Source organism: Lipotes vexillifer, unplaced genomic scaffold (genome assembly GCF_000442215.2).
Source record: "Lipotes vexillifer unplaced genomic scaffold, Lipotes_vexillifer_v1.1 scaffold182, whole genome shotgun sequence".
Taxonomy (NCBI): Eukaryota; Metazoa; Chordata; class Mammalia; order Artiodactyla; family Lipotidae; genus Lipotes; species Lipotes vexillifer.
The window spans coordinates 7,166,017-7,189,212 of NW_006798798.1; the positions used below are offsets into that span (position 1 = coordinate 7,166,017).

Here is a 23,196-nt window from a genome sequence, read left to right on the forward strand (position 1 = left end):
GGGTTGGGGTATGGTTTATGGTTAGGGTACGGGTTATGGTTAGGGTACCGGTTAGGGTTAGGGTATGGGTTAGGGTTAGGGTATTTATTAAACCTCTCCCACTCTCCAGATATCACTTAGCACGTAAAGGTATATTATTCGGGGTCCAGCCATGGAGAAGACTTTAGACACTAGGATAAGAGAAAGAACACACACATTATAAATAAATCACATTAGGATTTTGTTTTAAACCTGTACATTAAAACACTAGTGCTTAGGAAATCTAATGGAGGCAGAAGCAGTAAAGGGTAGTTTTATGGGAATAACATCACAGATTTTCTGTAGAATACACAGATTTTGACTGGTTAGAAAGTCAAGGAGGAATGCTTTTGTTCTGAAGACATACACCCTCTTCTAAATTGAGCTGTTATTGGAAGTTAGAAATTTTTTGTTGCTGTTGTATTGCTTTGTGTTTTCATGATTATTTTGCTTGCATCTCCCTTGTTAAACCTTTGATTTGGGGAAGAGTGCCATTACTGGAAATGATTTTACAGAATTATTCTCAAAAACAAAAGGAAATGGTTCTCACCTAAATATTAAGCAATAATCTCTATACTGGTGTACTAACAGAATTATGATTCAGGGATAATAATTCTATGAAATGTAATTAAACACACAATATATTTTTTCTTTTAAATTTCCATTGTTACTTTTTTAAAGTACAATTGTAATTCAAATTCTTTGTAACAAGTGAAATTTTAAAAGATTAAAGGAAAAGATAATATTTTACCACTTGCCATTCTTTCCCACTCCCTGAAACGACCAGCATAAATGTGTAGCTTTCTTATTTTATCCAGGTGTTCTATACATCTGGAACATCATGTTTCTCACTGTATAAAAACAGATTTAGCTCTCACAATTTTATTTTTTGGCGGTACACAGGCCTCTCACTGTTGTGGCCTCTCCCGTTGCAGAGCACAGGCTCCGGACACACAGGCTCAGCAGCCATGGCTCACGGGCCTAACCTTTCATTTTAAAGTCATTTTATCAGGACATGTTTTAGTCTTGACCATTTTGGGTCACTTTTTCCTGGTAGATATGTTCTCTATCAGGATGGAGACTCAAGTTTTTATTTCTGGAAATATTTTTTTCTTTTTTTACTGATGAAGTTAAAAATATAGGAAAGTATAGAGAATAATATAATAATATAGTAAAGGATTTCCCATTGATGAACAGTTTTTGTATTTCTGAATTGCATACTTCATCATGTGTATTATTTATTTAATATACTGCTTGATTCAATTTTTAATATTTAAGAATTTTGCCTGTTATCCATGAGATTGGTCTGATATAAGAACAGTGAAATAGATCAGTGGAACAGTGAAGAATGTACAAAAATACACCCATGTATATATGAGAATTTAGTATTAGATAAAGGTAGTTTTTCAAATTAGTGGTGTAAAAAGATTTTCTTAAAAGTTATGGATAATAGTTGTATAATATTGGGTTTTGGAAAGTCTTTCTTAAAATGACATAAAGGCCAGGCTCTATAATGAAAAAATTGGAAGATTTGAGTTCATACAAATTTTAAAAAAATTTTATCAGAAGCATTATAAATCAAGACGACATGTGACAATAAAATTATAAATGAAGATGACATGTGATTGGAGGGAGAAAAATGCTCAAAAGCCTTAATGTCTTCAATTTATAATGACTTCTATAAACCACTTAAAAGAAATGCCAGTGTAATTGAAATATATGCAAAGTACCTGAATAAGGAATTCACCAAAGAAGAAACCACAAAATATATAAAAGGTACATAAATATATATGAAAATGCTCAATTTTATAATCATAGAATTGCAAATTAAAACAATAATGAGGTACTCTTTACTTGTAAGGGCAAATATTTTTAGAATGATGTTAGCCAGTGTGAATGGGTTCAAAGACATATTTCACGTTGCTGACAGGAATGTAAATTGATTAAAAAAAAGTCAGAACCATGACTTTCTCCCCTCTTTCCTCCAAGTAAATTCTTTAATTTCTTCTATAACAGTTTTCTTTCTCCTTGGAAGGGTAAAAAGGAGACATTTGCTTTCTTGATATTTTTCAGAATGGGACTCTTTGTATGAAATCAAGGCATTATCTCCAAAATGGTACATTGATGAAGAGGAAATATCCCAGGGGATGATAATGGAAAGACTTACAAGTTATGGCCTTGAATCCTCCAGTTTCAGAGAAGCCTGGAAATATGAGGGTGAATTTGAGCAGCATCAGGGAAATCAGGAGAGTCATTTCAGGCAAGTGACAACTCTTAAGGAAATCTCTGCCATGAAAAGAGACAATGAATATAATAATTCTGAGATAAATGTTCTCTTGAACTCAGTACTTTTAACACAACAGAGAGTTGCCACAGTAGAACAAGTACATAAATTTGATATTTATGATAAAATGTTCCCCCCAAATTCAGTTCTAACTGAACATAAAACACTACATGCTGAGAAGGAATCTTTGATAGGTAATGAATGTGAAGAATTCAACCAGAGTACATACCTTAGTAAAAATGCAGAAATTCCTCCTGGGGAGAAACGTTACGAAAGTGATGATTTTTCAGATCTCTTAAGTTTTCACTCATTACTTACTCAACATCACACAACTCATCTTGGAAAATTATCCCATGGATATGTTGAATGTGGTGCTGCCTTTAGCTGTTATTCGTTCTTTACTCAACCTCAGAGAATTCACAGTAGAGAGAAACCATATGCATGCAATGACTGTGGAAAAGCCTTTAGCCATGACTTCTTTCTCAGTGAGCATCAGAGAGCTCATACTGGGGAGAAACCATATGAATGTAAGGAATGTAACAAAGCTTTCAGACAGAGTGCACACCTTGCTCAACATCAGAGAATCCACACTGGAGAGAAACCCTTTGCATGCAATGAATGTGGTAAGGCGTTTAGCCGTTATGCCTTCCTTGTGGAACATCAGAGAATTCACACAGGAGAGAAACCATATGAATGTAAGGAATGTAACAAAGCCTTCAGACAGAGTGCACACCTTAATCAACATCAGAGAATTCACACTGGAGAGAAACCCTATGAATGTAATCAATGTGGAAAAGCCTTCAGCAGACGCATAGCCCTTACTCTGCATCAAAGAATTCACACAGGAGAGAAACCCTTTAAATGTAATGAATGTGGAAAGACCTTTGGCTATCGCTCACACCTTAATCAACATCAGAGAATTCACACTGGTGAAAAGCCCTATGAGTGCATCAAATGTGGGAAGTTTTTTAGGACTGATTCACAACTTAATCGACATCATAGAATTCATACTGGAGAGAGACCTTTTGAATGCACTAAATGTGGGAAAGCCTTCAGTGATGCTTTAGTTCTAATTCATCATAAGAGAAGTCATGCAGGAGAGAAACCCTATGAATGTAACAAATGTGGGAAGGCCTTCAGTTGTGGCTCATACCTTAATCAACATCAGAGAATTCATACTGGAGAGAAACCTTATGAATGTAATGAATGTGGGAAGGCTTTCCATCAGATCTTGTCCCTTAGGCTACACCAGAGAATTCATGCTGGAGAAAAACCCTATAACTGTAATGAATGTGGGAACAATTTTAGCTGTGCTTCAGCTCTTCGACGACATCAGAAAATTCATAATAGAGAAGCTCTCTGATTATGTATAACAAGTATAAGAAAGAAAACATTTAGTCACCATTCAGTCCTTATTAAATAAATATCAGTGAGTTCTTCAGTTAGTAATTCTATGAATGTAGTACCTATGGAGAAGCCTTCAGTTCATGAGCATCCCTTATTTGAAATAGCCTGAGTAGTAGACATCTGTTACTTTTGGATCTCTTCTATACCCTATTTGAGACTTATCTCACCCTCAATGCATATCATTCTGATGAAATTGTTTAATCAGGAAGAGCAGTAGATTGGTCATAGGCAGGCCAATTATTTTCTTCAACCTCATGATAGATAAGGGATTTACAAATGGCCCTGTCTAGACCAGTAGAGTCCTAGGGGGTCATTGTTATGGGTAGTAAGAAAAGATTTTTTTTTCCCCACCCCAGAATTGCAAGTTTCAAGGATTTAGTAAGGTTAAAAACTTACCAGTAGCCTTTTTGCCACCACATGAAGAAAGCCTTCCCAGGATAAATCTAACACAAAGGAAAACTGAGGTCAGAGACAGAAATCTGAGGATGCTGTTTGATCTTCTGGATCCAATCTTGTCTGAAGTCTACACCATCTTTTACTTTTTCATTTTTATGATCCAATAAATTTTCTTTTTTCTGCTTATGTTAATTTGACTTGGGTTTTTGCCTCTTGGAATCAGAGTCCTGACTCATACACCCCATGTTTGCTACACATGTGAGAAAGCCTTAATCTTTTATATGGCATAATTGTTTATCCTGAGGATAAGCCTCATAACAAGTATATGAAAGTTAAATACACAGCCTTCATAAAGCTGAGAGAATTGTTACATTTTATTTGTTGATAAAAACTAATTTAGTATTCATTAGTCTGTTTCACAATAAGGAATAATTTTTAAAAATTCACTTAGTGAAACTTATTACCAGGCTTTCTCATAGGGAATTAAAATCATTTGTGGCAGTGACTCACTATAGACCTTTAAAGAAAGATTGGCCAGCTAAGAGAATAATGGATCCATCAGTTTAATGAATGGCTCTTCATCTTAAAGGAATTATTTGATTTTCTACTTTCAGCATGGGTTTAAACATATCATGTGATAGAATAAGATAGAATTGTAAATGAGGTTTTTTGTGGGTGGGTTGTAAACTTGGTTTAAGAAGTTTATAGATAACTTCTTTGGAACGAGACATATTAGACAAGACATTGCTGGCAGACAGAAAGAATGAGCCATTTTCAACTAATGGTTAAAGTAAAGCAGTTGGAGCCTAAAATTTTTAGAGTATAAATCATTACTATTCAGAGTAAAGAGGAACAGGAGGGTGTGGGGCAGTATATTCCTGTTTTATCTGAGTGTATATACGAAGGTAAACTTTAATATGGAGACGCCACTTTGAACAGTTAGAACCAGTTATAATCTTGGGCATTGTCTGGAGAGCATCTATAAAAACAGATCAGGACAAATGAATTATGAAAAAGTGAAGGATTTACATGTGTATATATGTGCGTGGAGCAAAACAATGACTACTAATATAATTTCTTTAATAGTCAATTTATATCTAATAAAAATCTGAAAATTATTTTTCTTAAATATTAAGACAAATTCCCTTTGAACAACTTAAATTACAGACCTAGTATATTTGAATACTTCAAACCTTGAGCAGAAACAAATATAATGGTTTTAAAACACTGCCAAACTTGCATTATATCTAATCTAAAATATATTAATAATCGTAAGCTAAATTCATGTAATCATTCCTTTATTCTCATATTTTCTGGAGGTATAGGAACACTTATTTGGATATGTTCTAAGGGTTTAGATATAACTTACATCAGAAAGCTCCTCAGGGTTACTCTAAACTTACTAAGCTTAAAGGAAAAAAAATAATGACTCAGACCAGTGATGAGTCTGAGTTGTTCACTAATTGATTCTTGATCTAAGTATGGCACCTGATTTCTTCCTCCAAGGTGATATAAACCCAAGCCACTGATTCTGTTTTTACAGTTAAACTTCACTTGTAATGTTGATAAAATCTGTTACACCCATGCCTTTAGCACAGGTGTTTGTACTTTACAATCTGATGTTTCTCCTCACAATGAGGTACCTAAATTTTGTTTATCTGCAACTATACAATCCATTGTCTTATTGTGATATATTGACTTGATCTTTTAGCATTATAACTCATGCTTTATTAGTATGTTATAGATATCAGGACCAGCTAGAGATTTCCTATCCTAAGAAATAGAAGTTTGAGTCTGTTTAGTTAATTATCTTTAGGACATGAACTAATCCATTTAGGACTCACTGGTTAAACCTTTTCCACTTGGTTGAGTGTGATCAATGGCAATGAATTTTTGGATTTCTTTTTTAATCTGGTTATTGTGCTGAACGTATCTTTGTGCCTTGTTACAGTTTATGCAGTTTTTGCTTGTCATATAGAAGCGTTTTCTTTATTTACTCTTGCTTAAGTAGAAGGTTTGTATTTATGTGTTTATGTGTATGTGTTTTATTTAAAATTTTTGTATTGAGCACCTACTCTGTTGCAGGCTTTGTTCTAATCCAGGCTTTGGAGGTAACAGTTGTGAGTTAAACAGACAAAAATCCTTCCCTTCATAGAGCTAATTTCTAGTGAAGAAGTTAGACAATAAAATATATATATAAGTAAAACATATACTATGTAAGAGAGTAACTTCTAAGGAGAAAAAGATGAAGGAAGAGCTGGGTGACCAGGTTGATATTTTAGATTGTGTGGCCAGTGAAGTCCTCTTTTGAAGTTAACTTTTGATTAAAGACCTGGGAGAGATGAGAGATCTGTCTATTCATGCTACATATATACACACATACACGTACACACATATACACATGTATAGCCCTTATCTACCTAATGGAAAGGAAATTCATATATGTATATGTATGTGTGTGTATATATATATGTTTTATACTTTGTTCTTACTAAATTCTTTCTCATTTTATTATGCCTCTATTTGTGTATTGCATTTTAACATTTTTCCTTTTAGTCTCATGAACTCATGGCCTTCTACAGTTTTAACACATTTTAATTATAATGTATATATATTTTTTGATGCTCAAATTATCAGAGTTTAGCCATTGGGGCCACTTTAAGCTAACTCCTTGTTCCCTTCAGCACTGCTGCCCTGACATCTCTGCAAGCAACTTTACTTTCTGGCAATAAAAGGATATTCCAGACCCATCCTAAATGTTTTCTGTCCAAAGTCATGAAGTTAGCTACCTTCCAAGGAATTTAGGGAGGGAGAAAACAGGCATATACTTTTGAAATGAGACAGGCTGGGACCTGGAACCTGGCACCCTTTGCTACAGTGCGTGCAACTGGACAAATGTCTCTTGGAGAAACAGAATACAAAAAAACTATATAGGACTAAAAATAACTGCTTGCATGTGCAGTTGGGGCAAATTATGAACAACAAGATACAAAAAGACCAAAAACCCAACTGCCACTTCTGAGGTGTCGAGGGCAAAATCAGGGTACTGCATATAATCCCTGCACACAGCACCACCAAGGAGGTGGGCCGTCCACCTAAGCCACCCTTCCAGCCTGACCCTCACCCCATTTAGGGATCAGCTCACACTCCTACGCACACAAGAGAGAGCAAGGGCATCTGTTACTTGTTTTCGCTCCCTTGTGCTGCAGCATGAGTCCCAATAAAGCCTTGCCTGAATTTCTCATCTGGCCTCATAGCAATTTCTATCGATTAAGGAGTCCAAGAACCTTGGTCAGGAACAGAAAGGTTATGAAATCAGCAATAGAAGTTTTCAAATAATTTTCCTCAGCAAAAGGTCTTGCTAGATGGATTTGGGGGCCTGAAAAAGAGTCTAAAGTAAGATTGCATTTTCCTTATATACTATATTTTCTATTGTTCCTCTTGCCCAAGAAGAAAAAGATGGCCCACAGTAGAGCTCATTTTAATAAGAAATATATATTAATTACTCTATAAAACTTGAAGTTGTTTTAGGATTTGTGGATATTGTTTCAATAACATTGTTAAAAAACAACCATTTGAAAATTGATAATTTAAAATTGCCTCGATTGACATAAATGAGTCAAAAGGAAATGTGGCTAAGCTTCTTCAGGTGTGTTAAAATTCCACTTGCTGTCTTCCTCCTAATAGAAGGTTTTCTTTCTTTTTAAAAGTATTTCAGACATCTCTTCCTGAGCAAATGCAAAGGTTTTTGTGATTTATTGATAGAAGTAAATTTTCCATGGAGTCCTGTACCCTTTTAGCAGTTACTGTATTTGGATGCTAGGACTGCACATGAATTGGGGGCAAATTTGCTGCTATTATGATTGGGTCCCTTTTAGAGACAGCTGGAAAAAAATGTTTCCTTTTTAGAGCATCATTTCACATTGATTCTAGTTCTTAGAATATTTGCCATACCCTACTTTATTCACAGAACTCAGGACAGGGAGACAATAAATTGTATGACAGAGAAAAGCAGATTGCTTGAAGCCATGAGTTGAGGCTACTTTAGTGACAGAAGAATGAGTCACTTTCCTGGTCAGCTTTCTTAAGGCATTTGCTTGGGGGAATTTCTCACATGTTCTTCCAGAAAGAGTAGTGGAAGTATCCACTCTTGATTATTGGCACATGTATAGTTGTTGGCATTAGACCTTCACATGGATGTCAGGTCTTTTAGTTGGGAGAACCTGAAAAGGTGATTATACTTCTTTCAGACTCAGTTTGATTATCTGTAAAACTAAAATAATTACAGCCTTCCATGTTTTTGTGAGGATTACTTGACTGTAATATATGTAAACAGTTAACATGGCAATTATTAATGATGAAATTAAGTAGGAAGTTGAATTGCATGCCTGGGAGCCAGCTCCTTATATGAGACAGAATTGCAAATTCTGCCCCTGTGTCCTGTTTCCCAGTGTATGGAGTCTCAAACAGCCGTGCTCCTAGCCCTTCTTTCTGATCCTGGAGAGGGAACTGCAGTTCCAGAGTCTCTTCGGAGCTCCCTGTTGGGATATATGGGGCTGTTAGGACTCTGCCTTCTATTAAAATAGAGGCCAGGAAGTGTATGGCTCTTGGTTTTTAAACTTTGCATTTATATTTTTGGACCTCAATTCCTAGTATATTACCAAAATTGTTTAGTCTAACACTTATTTCTTGGTTCTTCCCCCCGTCGTTCCCAATTCCTAATCTCCCTCATGGGCACATACACAGCTGTGTTTGGTATGCATCCTTAAATCTGTATATATCCCCTATCAAATGTCATGTTGTGTGTTTGAAATTTATATTATTGACGTTATGCTATAAAAGTGTCACTTTTTTCTACTCAGTACCATATTTTGGATTGATCATGTTCTTCTGTGCACAGTGCTGTTATGCTATTCAGTGCTTCTAACATTTGTATAGTAATTCATAGTAAATGTTTACTACTTTTAATTTATTCATTTCTGCATACAACTCCTGGCTGGCACAAAGAACATCCTGGTATGTGTCCCCTGTAGACCTGAACTAGGTTAGACTACTTGCTGTAGAATATTGTGCAAAGGATTTTTTTGCACAATGTTATAAGGTACAACCAGATTACTTTCTAAAATGGCTGCAACTATTTACATTCTCCCCAAGAGCACCTCTGTGTCCTTGAAAACACTTGATAAGATTTATCTTCCTTGAATGTTTTAGTTTGCATTATTGTTATTGACTACTGGTGAGTTGAAGCTTATATCTCTATACTTTCTCATTATTTGGACCTTCTATCAAGTGGGTCTTTATTTTTTTAGCCATGTTTATCTCTTATCAAATAGGTCATCAAATCCATTTACAAAAGTTTAGTTAAAATGTACCTGTAAGTCCATCTGGGCTTTAGGCTTTTTCTTCTTTAGAGGGGATGTTTCTATACTATTTCAGTGTATCAGATTTATTCAAATTTTGTTTCTTGTGCCAACTTTGGTATTTTATATTTTCTAGAAATGTATTAATTTTGTTTAGGTTGTCAAATTTGTTTGCAAGAAGTCATTCATAAGATTCTTTTATAATTATTCTAACTTCATTTGGATTCTTACTCATTTTCTCATTTACATCTTTGCTCTTTTATTTTTATCAGCTTTGACAGAGGTTTATCTAACTTATTGAGCATTGATCTTCAAAAAAACCTATCTCTTGGTTTTGTTATCCTTTTCTTTTCTTTTTCCTAATTCTTTGATTTCTTCTGCCCTTTATGTTTGTCATTTAATTCTTTTTTGAGTGTGCTCTGTCCTCTTAATCTACATTTTTGTGGTTTTTTAACATCTTTATTGGAGTATAATTGCTTTACAATGGTGTGTTGGTTTCTTCTTTATAACAGTGAATCAGCTATACATATATATATATCCCCATATCTCCTCCCTCTTGTGTCTCCCTCCCACCCTCCCTATCCCACCCCTCTAGGAGGTCACAAAGCACCAAGCTGATCTCCTTGTGCTATACGGCTGCTTCCCACTAGCTATCTATTTTACATTTGGTAGTGTATATATGTCCATGCCACTTTCTCACTTCGTCCCAGCTTACACTTCCCACTTCCCATTTCCTCAAGTCCATTCTCTACGTCTGCATCTTTATTCCTGTCCTGGCCCTAGCTTCTTCAGAAGCATTTTGTTTTTAGATTCCATATATATGTGTTAGCATACGATATTTGTTTTTCTCTTTCTGACTTACTTCACTCTGTATGACAGACTCTAGGTCCACCCACCTCACTACAAATAACTTAATTTCGTTTCTTTTTATGGCTGAGTAATATTCCATTGTATATTCCAAATCTACATTTTTGAATTGAGAATTTAGTTTTTTGTTTTCCCTGCAAATGTACTTAAGTTGTATGTTTCCCTCTACTACATAAGTTGTGTCCTACAGTTTTGGCATTTAGCGTTTTCATTGTTGTATTCTGTCCTGTGCTGTTGCATTGTACATTTCCACGTTTTGTAGTTTATTTTAGGGGTTCCTCTTTAACTCACAATTCTTGGCTATCTTTTTGTTATTTGTTTCTAATGCTATTACATTAGAGGTTTATATTAATTCTTTGGAATTGAATGAGACTTCCTTTATAGCCTCATATGTAATCAATTTTTATAACTGTTACATGTATATTCAGAAAGTATATGTATTTTGAGCTTTTGAGTATAAATTTCTCATCTGTTAGGGCAAACCATTAAACTACTGGATCTTTATCAATCTGATAAGTGGGAAATCATATCCCAGTGTAGTTTTTATTTGCTTTTTTCTCATTATGAATGGGTTTGAGCTTCTTTTCTGTGAATTGTCTATATTTCTTGCCCAATATTCAATTGGAAAGTGACCTTTTACTTATATAGTAGGGAAGTTAGCTCCTTATGATGTGATTTGCAAATTTTTTTCCAGTGTATTATTTGTTTTTTGAATTTGCTTACAGTTCTCTTTTGCCATGCAAAATTGATTTTTATGTTATCTAATTTACCAATATTTTTTTTTAAGGCTCTTAAGTTTTGATTCATATTTAAAAGGCCTACATCTTGAGACAATTTAAAATGTTTCACATGATTTCTCCTTTACTTCTGTGCTTTCATTTTTTTTACATTTTAAGTTTTTTGGTAAGAATCTCATTTTACCCCCATATGGCTATCCCATTTCTCAGCATCATTTACAAATAATCCACCTTTCCCACTTATTGTAAATGTCAACTCAAACATATACTAAATAAACAGATGTAGTTTGGTACATTTATGTATTTCCTATTCTTTTAATACCTGTTATATTAAGTCTACTAGCTCTTGTCAGTTGTTTTCAGAGAATGGGTTTTGCCATCTCTGGCTATAATTGTGAATTTGTCTGTTTTTCTTTTTTGGTTCTATAAGCTTTTGCTTTATGTGTTTTGGAGTTCTTGTATTAAATGCCTAAACCTTTGGGATTATTATGTACTCTTAACTAATATATCCCTGTATCATTACAAAATGAACTTCTTAGTCCCTGGCAATATTCTTTGCTCCCAAACCTACTTTATCTGATATTAATATGCCCACTCTAGCTTTCTTTTAATTAGTCTTAGCATAGCATATCTTTTCCCATCCTTTAACTTTTAACCTATTTGTGTCTTTCTATTTAAAATGCGTTTCTCGTGAAGAGCATACAATTGGTTATTGTTTTTAAAACTCAGTCTGCAAATCTCTGCTGTTTAATTGCAGTGTTTACACCATTCACATTTAAAAAAATTGTTGAAGTGAAATTTACATAATATGGAAATAGCCATTTATAAGTGAACAATTTAGTAGTAGTTAGTACATTCACAATGCTGTTCATCTACCACCTGTCTAGTTCCAAAACATTTTCATCATTCCAAAGTAAACCCCTTACCCATTAAGCAGTTTCTCCTCATTCTCCCCTCAGCCCCACTAAGGCAACCACTAATCTGCATTCTATCTCTATGGATTTATTTGTTTTGGATATTTCATATAAATGGAATCATACAATATGTGACATTTTGTATATGGCTTCCTTAGCATAATGTTTTGCAGGTTCATCCATGTAAGCATTATTTGTACTTCAGTTTTTTTATGGTTGACTAATATTCCACTGTATGTATGTACCATATTTTGTTTATCTGTTCATTGTTGGATGTTTGGTATATTTACACCTTTTGGCTATTGTGAATAATGCTGCTGTGAACATGTGTGTACTTGTACTTGTTTTCAGTTCTTTGGGTATATACCTAGGAGTGGAATTGTTGAATCATATGGTAATTCTGTGCTTAACTTTTTGAGGAACTGCCAAATTGCTGTCTACAGTAGCTGAAGCATTTTACATTCCCACCAGCAGTATACAAGGTTTCCAGTATTTACACATCCTCACTAACACTTATTTTCCTTTTTTAAGAATTATGCCATCGTAGTGGATGTGAAGTGGCACTTCGTGTGGTTTTGATTTGCATTTCCCTAATGACTAATGATGTTAAGCATCGTTTTGTGTGATTGTTGGCCATTTGTATATCTTCTTTGGAGAAATGTCTATTCAAGTCCTTTGCCCAAATTTTAATTGGGTTGTTTGTCTTTTTGTTGTTGAGTCATAAAAAGTTATTTATATATATTGGATACTAGACCCTTATCCTATACATAATTTGCAAATATTCTCCCTTTCTGTCGGTTATCTTTTCACTTTCTTGATAATGTCTTTTGATGCACAAAAGTTAATTTTTATTTTTAAGAAGTCCATCTTACCCAACCAATGAGATGTGAGCAAAAGGGATGATTATCATTTCTGTGCCTGCTTTATCTGCCCTTCCTCTACCCTATTTGCTGGGAGATACTGAGAATTTTAATACTCACCTTTGCCCCAAAGATGGAAACTACTTGTTCAGGAAGGCAGAGCTATCCCACCAGTCCTGGACTCCTCACCCTTAGACTCTTACATGAGGGAGAAGTGTATGATATTTAGGTCACAGTATTTTGGGGTCTTTATTATATCAGCATAATCTACACCCTAACTTATACAACTCCAGTGTGCCATACAAATATTACCATTTTCTGTTTGTGCTATGATAAAGGTTGGGAAGCACCATGATCTGCACCATTTCTTTTTGGTCCCTTTTGCTAGCCCCTCCTCCTCAGTGTCATAAAGGGGAAAATCCTTTCTCTCCTATCCATCCAGGTATTTAGCTTATTCTGGCCCCAAGATATACACTGAATACCTTTAATTCTTGTAGAAAAGTTGAGCATATAATGGGTGTTGGCCAAAGGAAGATATTGCCTTGCCTTGGGAGGCACCTGGGGTAAATAAAGGTTGGTGGGCCCTGGTGCTGGAAGCCCCCAGGATGCCCCCCTCCACCAACCCCCCAGGAGTCCAGCACCCATGAAAGACTGTACCTGCATTAATGGGTTGCCCTGGCATAGTGTTTCCTCAAGGGTTTCCTTCCTATTTGGGAGACAAGAGCCGCCTCACCCAAGAAGACATTCTCATTGTTTCCGCAGCCCTCACAAGTCTTTTTCTCCTGCTCTGCTTGGCCTGAGACAAACAACGATACCAGGAAAAACGAGCCTCTCAAAGTTTATCTTTCAACTCTGAGCCCGGTTATAATGCAGTGAGCTACCAAAATTAACGTGAGCTGCTGCCTCCTTGGCTTGTTAGTCCCTCTGGACAAGCATCACCTGAGCGCTCCTCCCCTAGGAAGATCCTCCCACCTCTGGGGCTTGACCCCTTCCTTCCGGTCTCACCCCTACTCACCCTCCCCTCACCTCCTCCACTCCCTCGAACGGAGCTTTTTCCTTTCCACTTCTGATTTCGGTGCCTTCCGTCCCACCCCTCCCTGCAATGCCCCTTGTCTGTGCAAGGGCACCACTTGGGACCCCAGCCCTAGTTCTTCCAGCGGATCAGAGGACGGGTCGGGGCTTTCTTTGGCTCTGGGGCGTATCCGGGGCCGCCCCTCGCGCGTGTTACAGCTCTCCGAGAACCGGCGTCTCCCTCCTAATCTACAAGCCCCAGAGCCCTTCGCACCTGAGCGTTTCCAGCCTTCTTCCACCCACCCCCGGCTCCAACTACATTTCCCAGGGGCCACTGCGGCCCGATTCAGTCTGGTGACGTAGCGGCGTCGGTGGCTAGCGTTTCTCAGCGTGAGGCAGGTAAGTGTGTTTCCGTCCGGCTCTGGGGCGCTAAGCGGTGCGACCTGAAGGTCCAGAGGGGCCAGCCTGTGCGGGCAGAGGAGGTGCTGTCTCTCGGTCTTTGTCCGGGCGAGAACGTGTACGTCCGGTTTGTTGGCGTGCGTTCGTCGGTGTGTGTCTACCAGGCTGCTCCTTCGAGTGTGTCAGTGTGTGTCTTTTTGTCTTGTGTTGCTGAGAGGGTTGCGTGTGTGATGCCATAATAGCGTGTTTGTGGGGCCTACGTATGATCTGGTGTAGTGCGTTACCATGGGTCTGTGATTAAGGGGAGATTGTTGCAGCCTGTGTGACTCTGACGCTGTGTCACCACGTTGGTGAGACTCTGTGACCCTGTGTGGCTGTGCCAGTGTGAGCGTGCGACAGCTTTTGTGTGGCTGCCGCCGGGGGTAACCCTTAGTAACCTAGTGATTCCTTGGTGTTCGTGAAGAGTTTCCTTTCTCTCTGCCTCAGATATGGCTGCCTCTACCAAAGCAGATAGGGTGAGTGACTGAGAATCTGGCTTCCTTGGAGGAAAGGCCTGAGCCTTGCCTTTCTGCATTCCTCTTCCCTGTAGTGCCTCGCTTAAAAGGGGGCTCAAGCGGAGATATATGAGTACCAATTTGTGAAGCATGATCATGGCTCTCCCGGGCCATCATTTTCTAGGGTCTCTGATGCCTACAGCTGTGAATCCCTCCTGCTTCTTCCTCCTTTTCCGCAATAGCCTTAGAGAATCCCTGGGAAAATGACCTTTAGGAGAGAAGGCAGGAATTTGAGTTTCAGTTTGAAGCTTCCAAGCACAGAGATTCTCCTGAGTTGCAGACTCGGTCTTGTAATGTGAATTCACAGATGTGGCCCCATATAGCCAAGAGAAGACGGCTGGAGTTTATGCTCCTCAAGGCCGCACTGTCTCTTACCTATAAGAGGGCTAGTTTGGGAGTCAGAGAAACCTATATTCTACTCTGGGCTCCATCACTTCCAAACCATGTCATTTTGGATGAGTTATGTTAACCTGGTTTCCATCATCTGTAAAATGGGGGGAAATACTTAACATTGCACATTTATGTTTTTTATTTTTTCCTTTTTTGAGAATCAAATGAGATAACATATACAAGTTCTTACCTAGTTGCTAGTATTATTGATATCATTATTGCTGTTAGAACACATCGTTTGAACATCTCTGGTGTGTACTTGCCCTGTTCAGGAGAGAAAGTTGTGAACTCCATCCCATTGAACCTAAGGCAAGTTCTGTGGCAAAATGCAGCCATTTTGTCAAGGATGCAGGCTGCACCTTGGTGTCTAAGGGACTCAACTCCAGCTTTTGAGAGTTTTTTTGGGGTTGAAGAATCTTCATGTGTTATCAGGGGCCAGAGAAGGAAGTGGGGTGAGTTTCAGATTGTTTGGAAGCTGCAAGACAGGCCTGCAGCCTTCCATCTCCTTTTTCCTCCTCCAGACCTATAGAACTCTGTACTCCCCACCAGAAGAGGCTGAACGGAGAAGTTTGTACTATTTAAGCCTTAAAGCCATGGCCCAGATGAGTTGGTATCTTCCCTCTTTCTTCTAACACCATCTTGTTTATCATGACTTAGGCACGACATCTTGTCTAAAGTTTGCTATCCTAACAGGTTTCTATGAGCAATTGGTCCTCAGTTCCTTGCATCCCTAGGGATGAGAGGGCTGAAGATATGTTCTCAATTTACCCAATTCTTACTCTTATCCCTGCTCCCCCCACCCTCTCTTCATGTATTTATTCAGGAAACTAATTCCACCCATCCAGGGAACTTTGTGCTCCCCACAACCCTGATGATGCAGAAATACACATCTTGGAGAGAATTGAAAACCTTTGTAACTTATATTGTCATGTGGAATATTTACCAGCACATGAGGCACAGGCACTGCCAGAAAGACATAGGCCAGGGATGGAGCAAGGCATTAGAAGGACCCTTTTAAATCTGAAATGAACCCTTTGATTTCAAGATTGGGGGAAACTGGGGAAGGGCAGGTGTCCCAGGTTTTGAATAGGTCATTTTGGAAGGTGGTTGGTGCAGCAGCTGTTTACCAACAGATGAATCTGTAAAATTCTAAGACTGATACATTCTCTTTGCATTTTAACATTTCTGAATTGGGGATGCCTTTTTTTCAACCAATGGCGTCTTCAGTTTGGTGAAATACAGTAACATTACCTACCTCATAAATAGTAGTTTTTAAGGCCAAAGAGGAGATAGTCCTGAGAGACCTGACAGGGACCACCTTCTTTAGAAGGACTTTAAAAGAAGGTTTGTGATTGAGGCCTTTAACACAGAGATGTGGGTCAACGGGGTAGGGGTTTGGGCAGGGAAATGATAAGAGATGAAGCACAGGGTTCATTGTTGTTCCTGAAGGGTACAGTTTAAAGTTGATGCAGTTTGAGTAATGACCTTGTATGTGGAACTCTGAGTCAGCTTTACCAGCTCTCTGTCATCAGGGTGTAGTGTGGCCCAATGGACTGTTACAAGTCACAAGTAAGGAGCTGATCTCCTTGACCTGAAATTTGGGGATTCCTTGGACAGGTTCCCAGAGGTCCTTGAACTCTCAGAAGTTGTATGTATGGAGTTGCATATTGGGGCCTAGGTGTATTTTTCTAGGGATCAGATTAAAAAAATTTGACTTAATTCCCAGAGAAATAACCCATGTCCTAGCTCAGGCTGGCATAATAAAATACTATAAACTGGGTGGCTTACAAAAACATTTCTCAGTTCTGGAGGTTGGAAGTCACATCAGGGTGCTAGCTAGCATGGTTGAGTTCTGGTGAGAACCATCTTCCAGGTTACAGACTGACAGCTTCTCCTTGTATTCTTATGTGACCCAAAGAGGGCGCTCTGGTCCCTTCATCGCCTTCATCCCATTTATGAGATCTCTATCCTGATGACCTAATAATCTCCCAAAGGTCCCACCTCCAAATACCATCATATTGAGGGTTAGATTTCAGCAAAAGAATTTTGGGAAGACACAAACATTCAGTCCATAGCAACTCCCAAAATCTCAAGAACCCCTGGACTAGAATCCCAAGACTATAAGAACTGGCAAGGGTGTTTGCAATAATCTTGCCCTAAATCAGTGCCCTACAGTGAATGCACTGCTGAGTAATTTATGGTTTGTGCATATCACAGAACTTTGTGTAACCATAAATCATATTTAATTATTCAACAGTTAGTTACACTTGAATATAGACTGGGTATTAGATGATGTTAAGGACTTACTGTTAATTTTGTTAGGTGTGGTGCCATTATATTAGGTGTTATTCTTTAGAGCTGTAACCTGAACTATTTAGAGCTGAAATGTCATCATATCTAATTTAAAGTAGTTAGCAAAATATGCATAAATCAAATATGGCACTCTGTAAACAGTCATTAAGCATAGGTGATGAGTATATGCTTGTTTATTGCTCTCCTTTGTATATTTGCAAAATTTCGTAATAAAAACGTTTTTAAAAAGCATAGGTAGATTTTTTTTTAAAGACTGTATTTTAGAGAAATTTGAGGTTCATAGGAAAATTAAGAGGAAGGTACAGAGGTTTGCCATATACGTCTTGCCCCCCACACATGCACAGCCTCCCCCATTATCAACATCACCCACCAGAGTGGTACATTTGTTAGTTGATAAACCTACACTGACAGTCATAATCACCCAAAGTCCATAGTTGGCATTAGGGTTCACTCTGTGTTGTACAGTACATTTATCCATCATTATAGTATCATACAGAGTATTTTTGCTACCCTAAAAATCCTCTATGATCCACCTATTCATCCCTTCCTCAGCCCTTATCCCTGGAAACCACTGATCTTTTTACTGTCTCCATAGTTTTGCCTTTTCCAGAATATCAGATGGTTGGAAGCATACAGATATGGCTTTTTTTAGATTGGCTTCACTTTTGTGCATTTAAATTTTTCTCCATGTCTTTTCATTGCATGATGGCTCATTTCTTTTTAGCACTGAATAGTATTCCATTGTCTGAATGTACCACAGTTTATCTATTCACCTACTGAAGGATATCTTGGTTGCTTCCAAATTTTGGCAATTGTGAATAAAGTTGCTGTAAACATCCACGTGCACATTTTTTGTGTGGACATACATTTTCAACTCATTTGGGTAAATATCAAGGAGTGATTGCTGGGTCAGTGGGAAGAGCATGTGTAGTTTTGTAAGAGACTGCCAAACTGTCTCCCAAAGTGGCTGTTCCATTTTGCATTCCCACCAGCAATGTATGAGAGCTCCTGTTGTTCTTCATCCTTGTCAGCATTTGGTATTGTCAGTGTTGTAGATTTTTAGCTATCCTAATAGGTGTGTAGTGGTTTCTCATTGTTGTTTTAATTTGCATTTCCCTGATGACATATGGTATAGAGCACCTTTTCATATGCTTATTTACTATCTGTATTATCTTTTTTGGTGAAGTGTCTTCAGATCTTTTGCCTATTTTTAAAATCAGGTTGTTTGTTTTCCTACTGTTGAGTTTTAAGAGTTCTTTGTATATTTTGGATAATTCCTTTATCAGATATATTTTTTCCAAATATTTTCTACTAGTGTGCAGCTTGTCTTCTCATTCTTCTGACATAAATATTTTTCCTGTTTTTTGAAATAATTACTTATAGAAAATAAATAAATAGTATCATTAGGGAGAATATTAGATAATAGACACAGTGATGAACCAGAATACTCCAGAAATTAAATTGTATTTAAATAGTATTTATGGAGAAAAATATAAATATTTTTAAAGATCTTATAAAATAAATGTATGTACTGTATTTATTTATTTTAGTTTTGTCTGTGTGTGGTCTTTCTCTCGTTGCAGCAAGTGGGGGCTACTCTTTGTTGTGGTGCGCGGGCTTCTCATTGTGGTGGCTTCTCTTGTTGCAGAGCACGGGCTCTAGGCACGCGGGCTTCAGTAGTTGCATTGCATGGGCTCAGTAGCTGTGGCGCACGGGCTTAGTTGCTCCACGGCATGTGATATCTTCCCGGACCAGGGTTTGAACACGTGTCCCCTGCACTGGCAGGCGGATTCCCAACCACTGCACCACCAGGGAAGTCCCCTATAGGTAGTGTAAAACAGCGTTGCCCATCATCCAGTTCTACCAGGATTAAGTCATCGGCTAATGACTGGAAGGAATTCAGGACAAAAGACAGGATACGGTACCAGCCCTGCAGTCTTTGGGGATCTTCTCTGGTCCGCATGGGGGCTACCTTTGTTGTGGTGCGCGGGCTTCTCATTGTGGTGGCTTCTCTTGTTGCAGAGCACGGGCTCTAGGCACGCGGGCTTCAGTAGTTGCATTGCATGGGCTCAGTAGCTGTGGCGCACGGGCTTAGTTGCTCCACGGCATGTGATATCTTCCCGGACCAGGGTTTGAACACGTGTCCCCTGCACTGGCAGGCGGATTCCCAACCACTGCACCACCAGGGAAGTCCCCTATAGGTAGTGTAAAACAGCGTTGCCCATCATCCAGTTCTACCAGGATTAAGTCATCGGCTAATGACTGGAAGGAATTCAGGACAAAAGACAGGATACGGTACCAGCCCTGCAGTCTTTGGGGATCTTCTCTGGTCCGCAGACAGGCCATCAAAATGTTGACCTAAAACAGACTGCCAGATGTTTCTCCAGATGGGTTTATTCAGGATCAGCAGAGAATTGCAGTTTGCGTCTGCAACCATGTTGAGCCTTGTGCAAGACTGCCCCCCATGGCAAGGGAAGGAGAACACTTTTATAGAGGGGAAAAGGAAGTTGGGAGGCTACAGTAGACAAAGCTAGGCAAAAAGAGTCTTTCTTCCTGTTGGGCTCTATCATTGCAGGGTGTGAGCGCTCCCCCTTCTGGTCACCTGACTCGATTTAATTGAGGTTTCTGTCATTAATTTTTGACATGTTGAACCCATGAACACAAGCCCTACTGGCCACCAGAGCCAGGCTATCAAGGGATGTATTCTCTGGGCGACAGCCACAAAAGCTGGGGCACCTGATGTGTGCACCAGTTTTTTGTCGGAGATACCTGCCATCTGGGGTATCTGGGGGAGAGCATGAAGATGGCAGCCACCAGCCTTGATATTAGCTGCAAGCCTCCCTGGTCTCTGGAAAGGACTGTATTTGGCCCCAGATGTGTGTTTAATTAGAAGCCTAGCCCTGAGGCCACAGCTATGAAGATAAGCTAATAGGCCTCTTTCACAGAAAGACTGGGCTTTTTCAGTCAGCCACCTCTCCATTGTTGGGAGGAGCAGGGTGTATGTAGCTTGTTAATGAACATTTTCTTCTTTTGCTACAATCCTATACAACTGTGAATATAAGCCCTGCTGGCCACCAGAGCCAGGTAATCAAGGGGCATCCCCTGGGCAGCAGCCACAAAATCTGGGACTCCAGATGTGTGCACAAGCTCCTTTCTCGGAGATACCAGCAACATGGAGTGAGGCAGAGGGACAGTGCAAAGTTGGTACCTGCCAGCCTTTCTGATCTTTGGAGAGTATTTCAGTAGACCTCTAGATATGTGTTAAGTTAGAAGCCTGCCCCTCAGGCTGAAGCTTTAAGATAAGCAAATAGGCCTCTTTCACAGAAAGCCTGGGGGTGTGTTTCATGCTGCTACCTCTGCTGTTTCTTGTAAGAGCAGCCAGGTAAGAACTGTTTCTGTTACCGAACCAAACTTGGGTCTGCTTGCCTGCGTGCAGTGAAGCCAATCTGCTGACACTGGGTTGTGCTGAAGGAAAGTGCAGCATTTATTGCAGGGCGCCAAGCAAGGAGTCCAGGGTAGCTAGTACTTAAAAGACCTGAACTCCCTGAGGGCTTTCAGGGAAAGGTTTATAAAGACAGGGTGAGGGAGGGTGTTTGTGGTGTGTGTGATCAACTCATGGACATTCTTCTGATTGGTTGGTGGTGAGGTAATTGGGAGTCAGCATCATCAACCTTCTGGTTCCAACCAGTCTGGGGTCTACATGCTTGTGGGCAGCAGAGAGTTAACTTCTTCCATGTGATGGGGGTTTCAGCTGTTTCTGCAAAACAGCTCAAAGGACATGGCTCAGAATATCATTTACAGCCCTTGAGGAAGAACTTAAGGTCCTTGACTTTGTTTAATGGCTAAAGTATTATTTTGTCTTGCTTGACTGTTTTCCTTTCTGCATTTTCTCACTTCTTTGATTAAATTTATTCTTTGACTGAAGTTTTTCTGTAGACAAAAGACAGGAGGCTGACATGGGCAGGGGTCTATTCTGGGAAGGCCTCACAGGGTCCTGCCCAGTTACATTTCTCTGTTTGTTACAGTCCAGTCCGATTGGAAAGCTTAAGCCCTGCTGGCCACAAGAGCCAGGCAATCAAGGGGTGTACCCTGTGCTGCAGCCATCAAAAATCAGAGCACCAGATGTGTGCACAAGCTCCATTCTGGGAGATACAGACAACCTGGAGGGAGACTGAGGGAGACTGAGGGAGAGCATGAAGATCATGCCTGCCTTCCCAGATCTCTGGAGAGGATTACACTCAGCCCTTAGATATGTGTTTAATTAGAAGCTGGGCCCTCAGCCCGCAGCTGTGAAGATAAGCTAATAGGCCTCTTTCACAGGAAGACTGGGCATTTCAGTCTGCTAGCTCTCTGCTGAGCCCTGGGATGGGTAGCTAGTAAAAAACAAAAAACAAAAAAACCTCTTTCTCCATTTATTACAGTCCTGTGGGACCTGGGAACATAAGCCCTGCTGGTCACCAGAGCCAGGCAACCAAGGGATGTGCCCTGGGAGGCACCCACAAAAACTGGGGTCCCCGGCATGTGCATAAGCTCCTTTCCAGGAGATACTGGTGACCTGGAGCAAGATGGAGGAAGAATGCAAAGATGGCACCGGCCTCTGTGGTCTTTGGAGAGTATTTCAGTAGGCACCTAGATGTGTGTTAAATTAGGTACCTGCTCCTCAGGCTAAAACTTTGCAAATTCACTTCTTTCATAGATAGCTGGGTGCTCATTATGTTGCAGGAGAGGGAAATGTCATGACCTGGGACCTGCAGGAGTCCTTAGGACAGACCACAAAGTGAGAATCCTTGGCTTCACACAGGAAAGAATTCAAAAGCAAGTCAGAGCGGGTTTATTTAGAGAGATACACAATAGGCAGAATGCAGACTGTCTCAGAAAGTGAGAGTGGCCCTTGGGCATGGGGTCATAGGTTTTTATGGGTTAAGTAATTTCGTAGGCTAATGAGTGGGAGGAATGTTTTTGCTATTTTGGTGTAGGGTGGGGATATTCCAGGAATTGGGCCACTGTTCACGTTTTGGTCTTTTACGGTCCTCCTCGGAGCTGGCGTAAGAGGGAGTGGTTTTTAGTTTTACAATGAAGGTATAATGAGCTTAAAGGTCAATGACCGGACTATTCTCAAAGCCATCTTGGTTTCAGCTGGTTCCAGATAGTCTTTAATCACATCCCAACAGCTGTGCCCCTTCTTCATTATCTAGCATTTGTGTCCTACCCCTTTCCCTCCTGTCTCAATTAGGCTGCCTCTGTGCTGGGTCCTGGGAGGGTAGCCAGGTGAGTCTGCTGGAGCCCTTTAAGAACTGTTTCTCAGTTTGTCCTATCCTGTGGGTCTTGTGGATGCAAATACTATTGGCTTTCAAAGCCAGGGGTTTTGGCGGCTCATCTCAGGTACAGGTCTTAAAAGTTGCGGTTCCAGATGTGGGGTTCAAATCCTTTGCTCCTCAGGGAGAAGCTCAGAGTTGTGAGTTTCCTCCCAATTGCAGGTTGCTGTGCCAAGGGTGGGGTTTATGGTGAGATTGCCTCTCAGCCTCTCCCTACCGGTTTGGTTTTTAAATTTTTATTTATTTATTTAACATCTTTATTGGAGTATAATTGCTTTACAATGGTGTGTTAGTTTCTGCTTTATAACAAAGTGAATCAGCTATACATATACATATATCCCCATATCTCTTCCCTCTTGTGTCTCCCTCCC

At 39.4% G+C, this 23,196-nt stretch overlaps 1 protein-coding gene across 2 annotated transcripts in view; it reads left to right on the top strand.

The window, feature by feature from the left end:
- LOC103084210 (zinc finger protein 570) overlaps positions 1 to 23,196 on the top strand; it is a 345,144-nt gene that overhangs the window by 10,239 nt on the left and 311,709 nt on the right. The window contains exon 5 of one of the 2 annotated variants that reach the window (XM_007471039.1): positions 2,092 to 3,840. In XM_007471039.1, the coding sequence (XP_007471101.1) occupies positions 2,092 to 3,665 (1,574 nt within the window). In that variant the 3' untranslated portion in view covers positions 3,666 to 3,840. Of the gene's footprint in view, positions 1 to 2,091; positions 3,841 to 23,196 lie in introns of those variants that run through there. The other variant, XM_007471038.1, reaches the window with a different exon arrangement.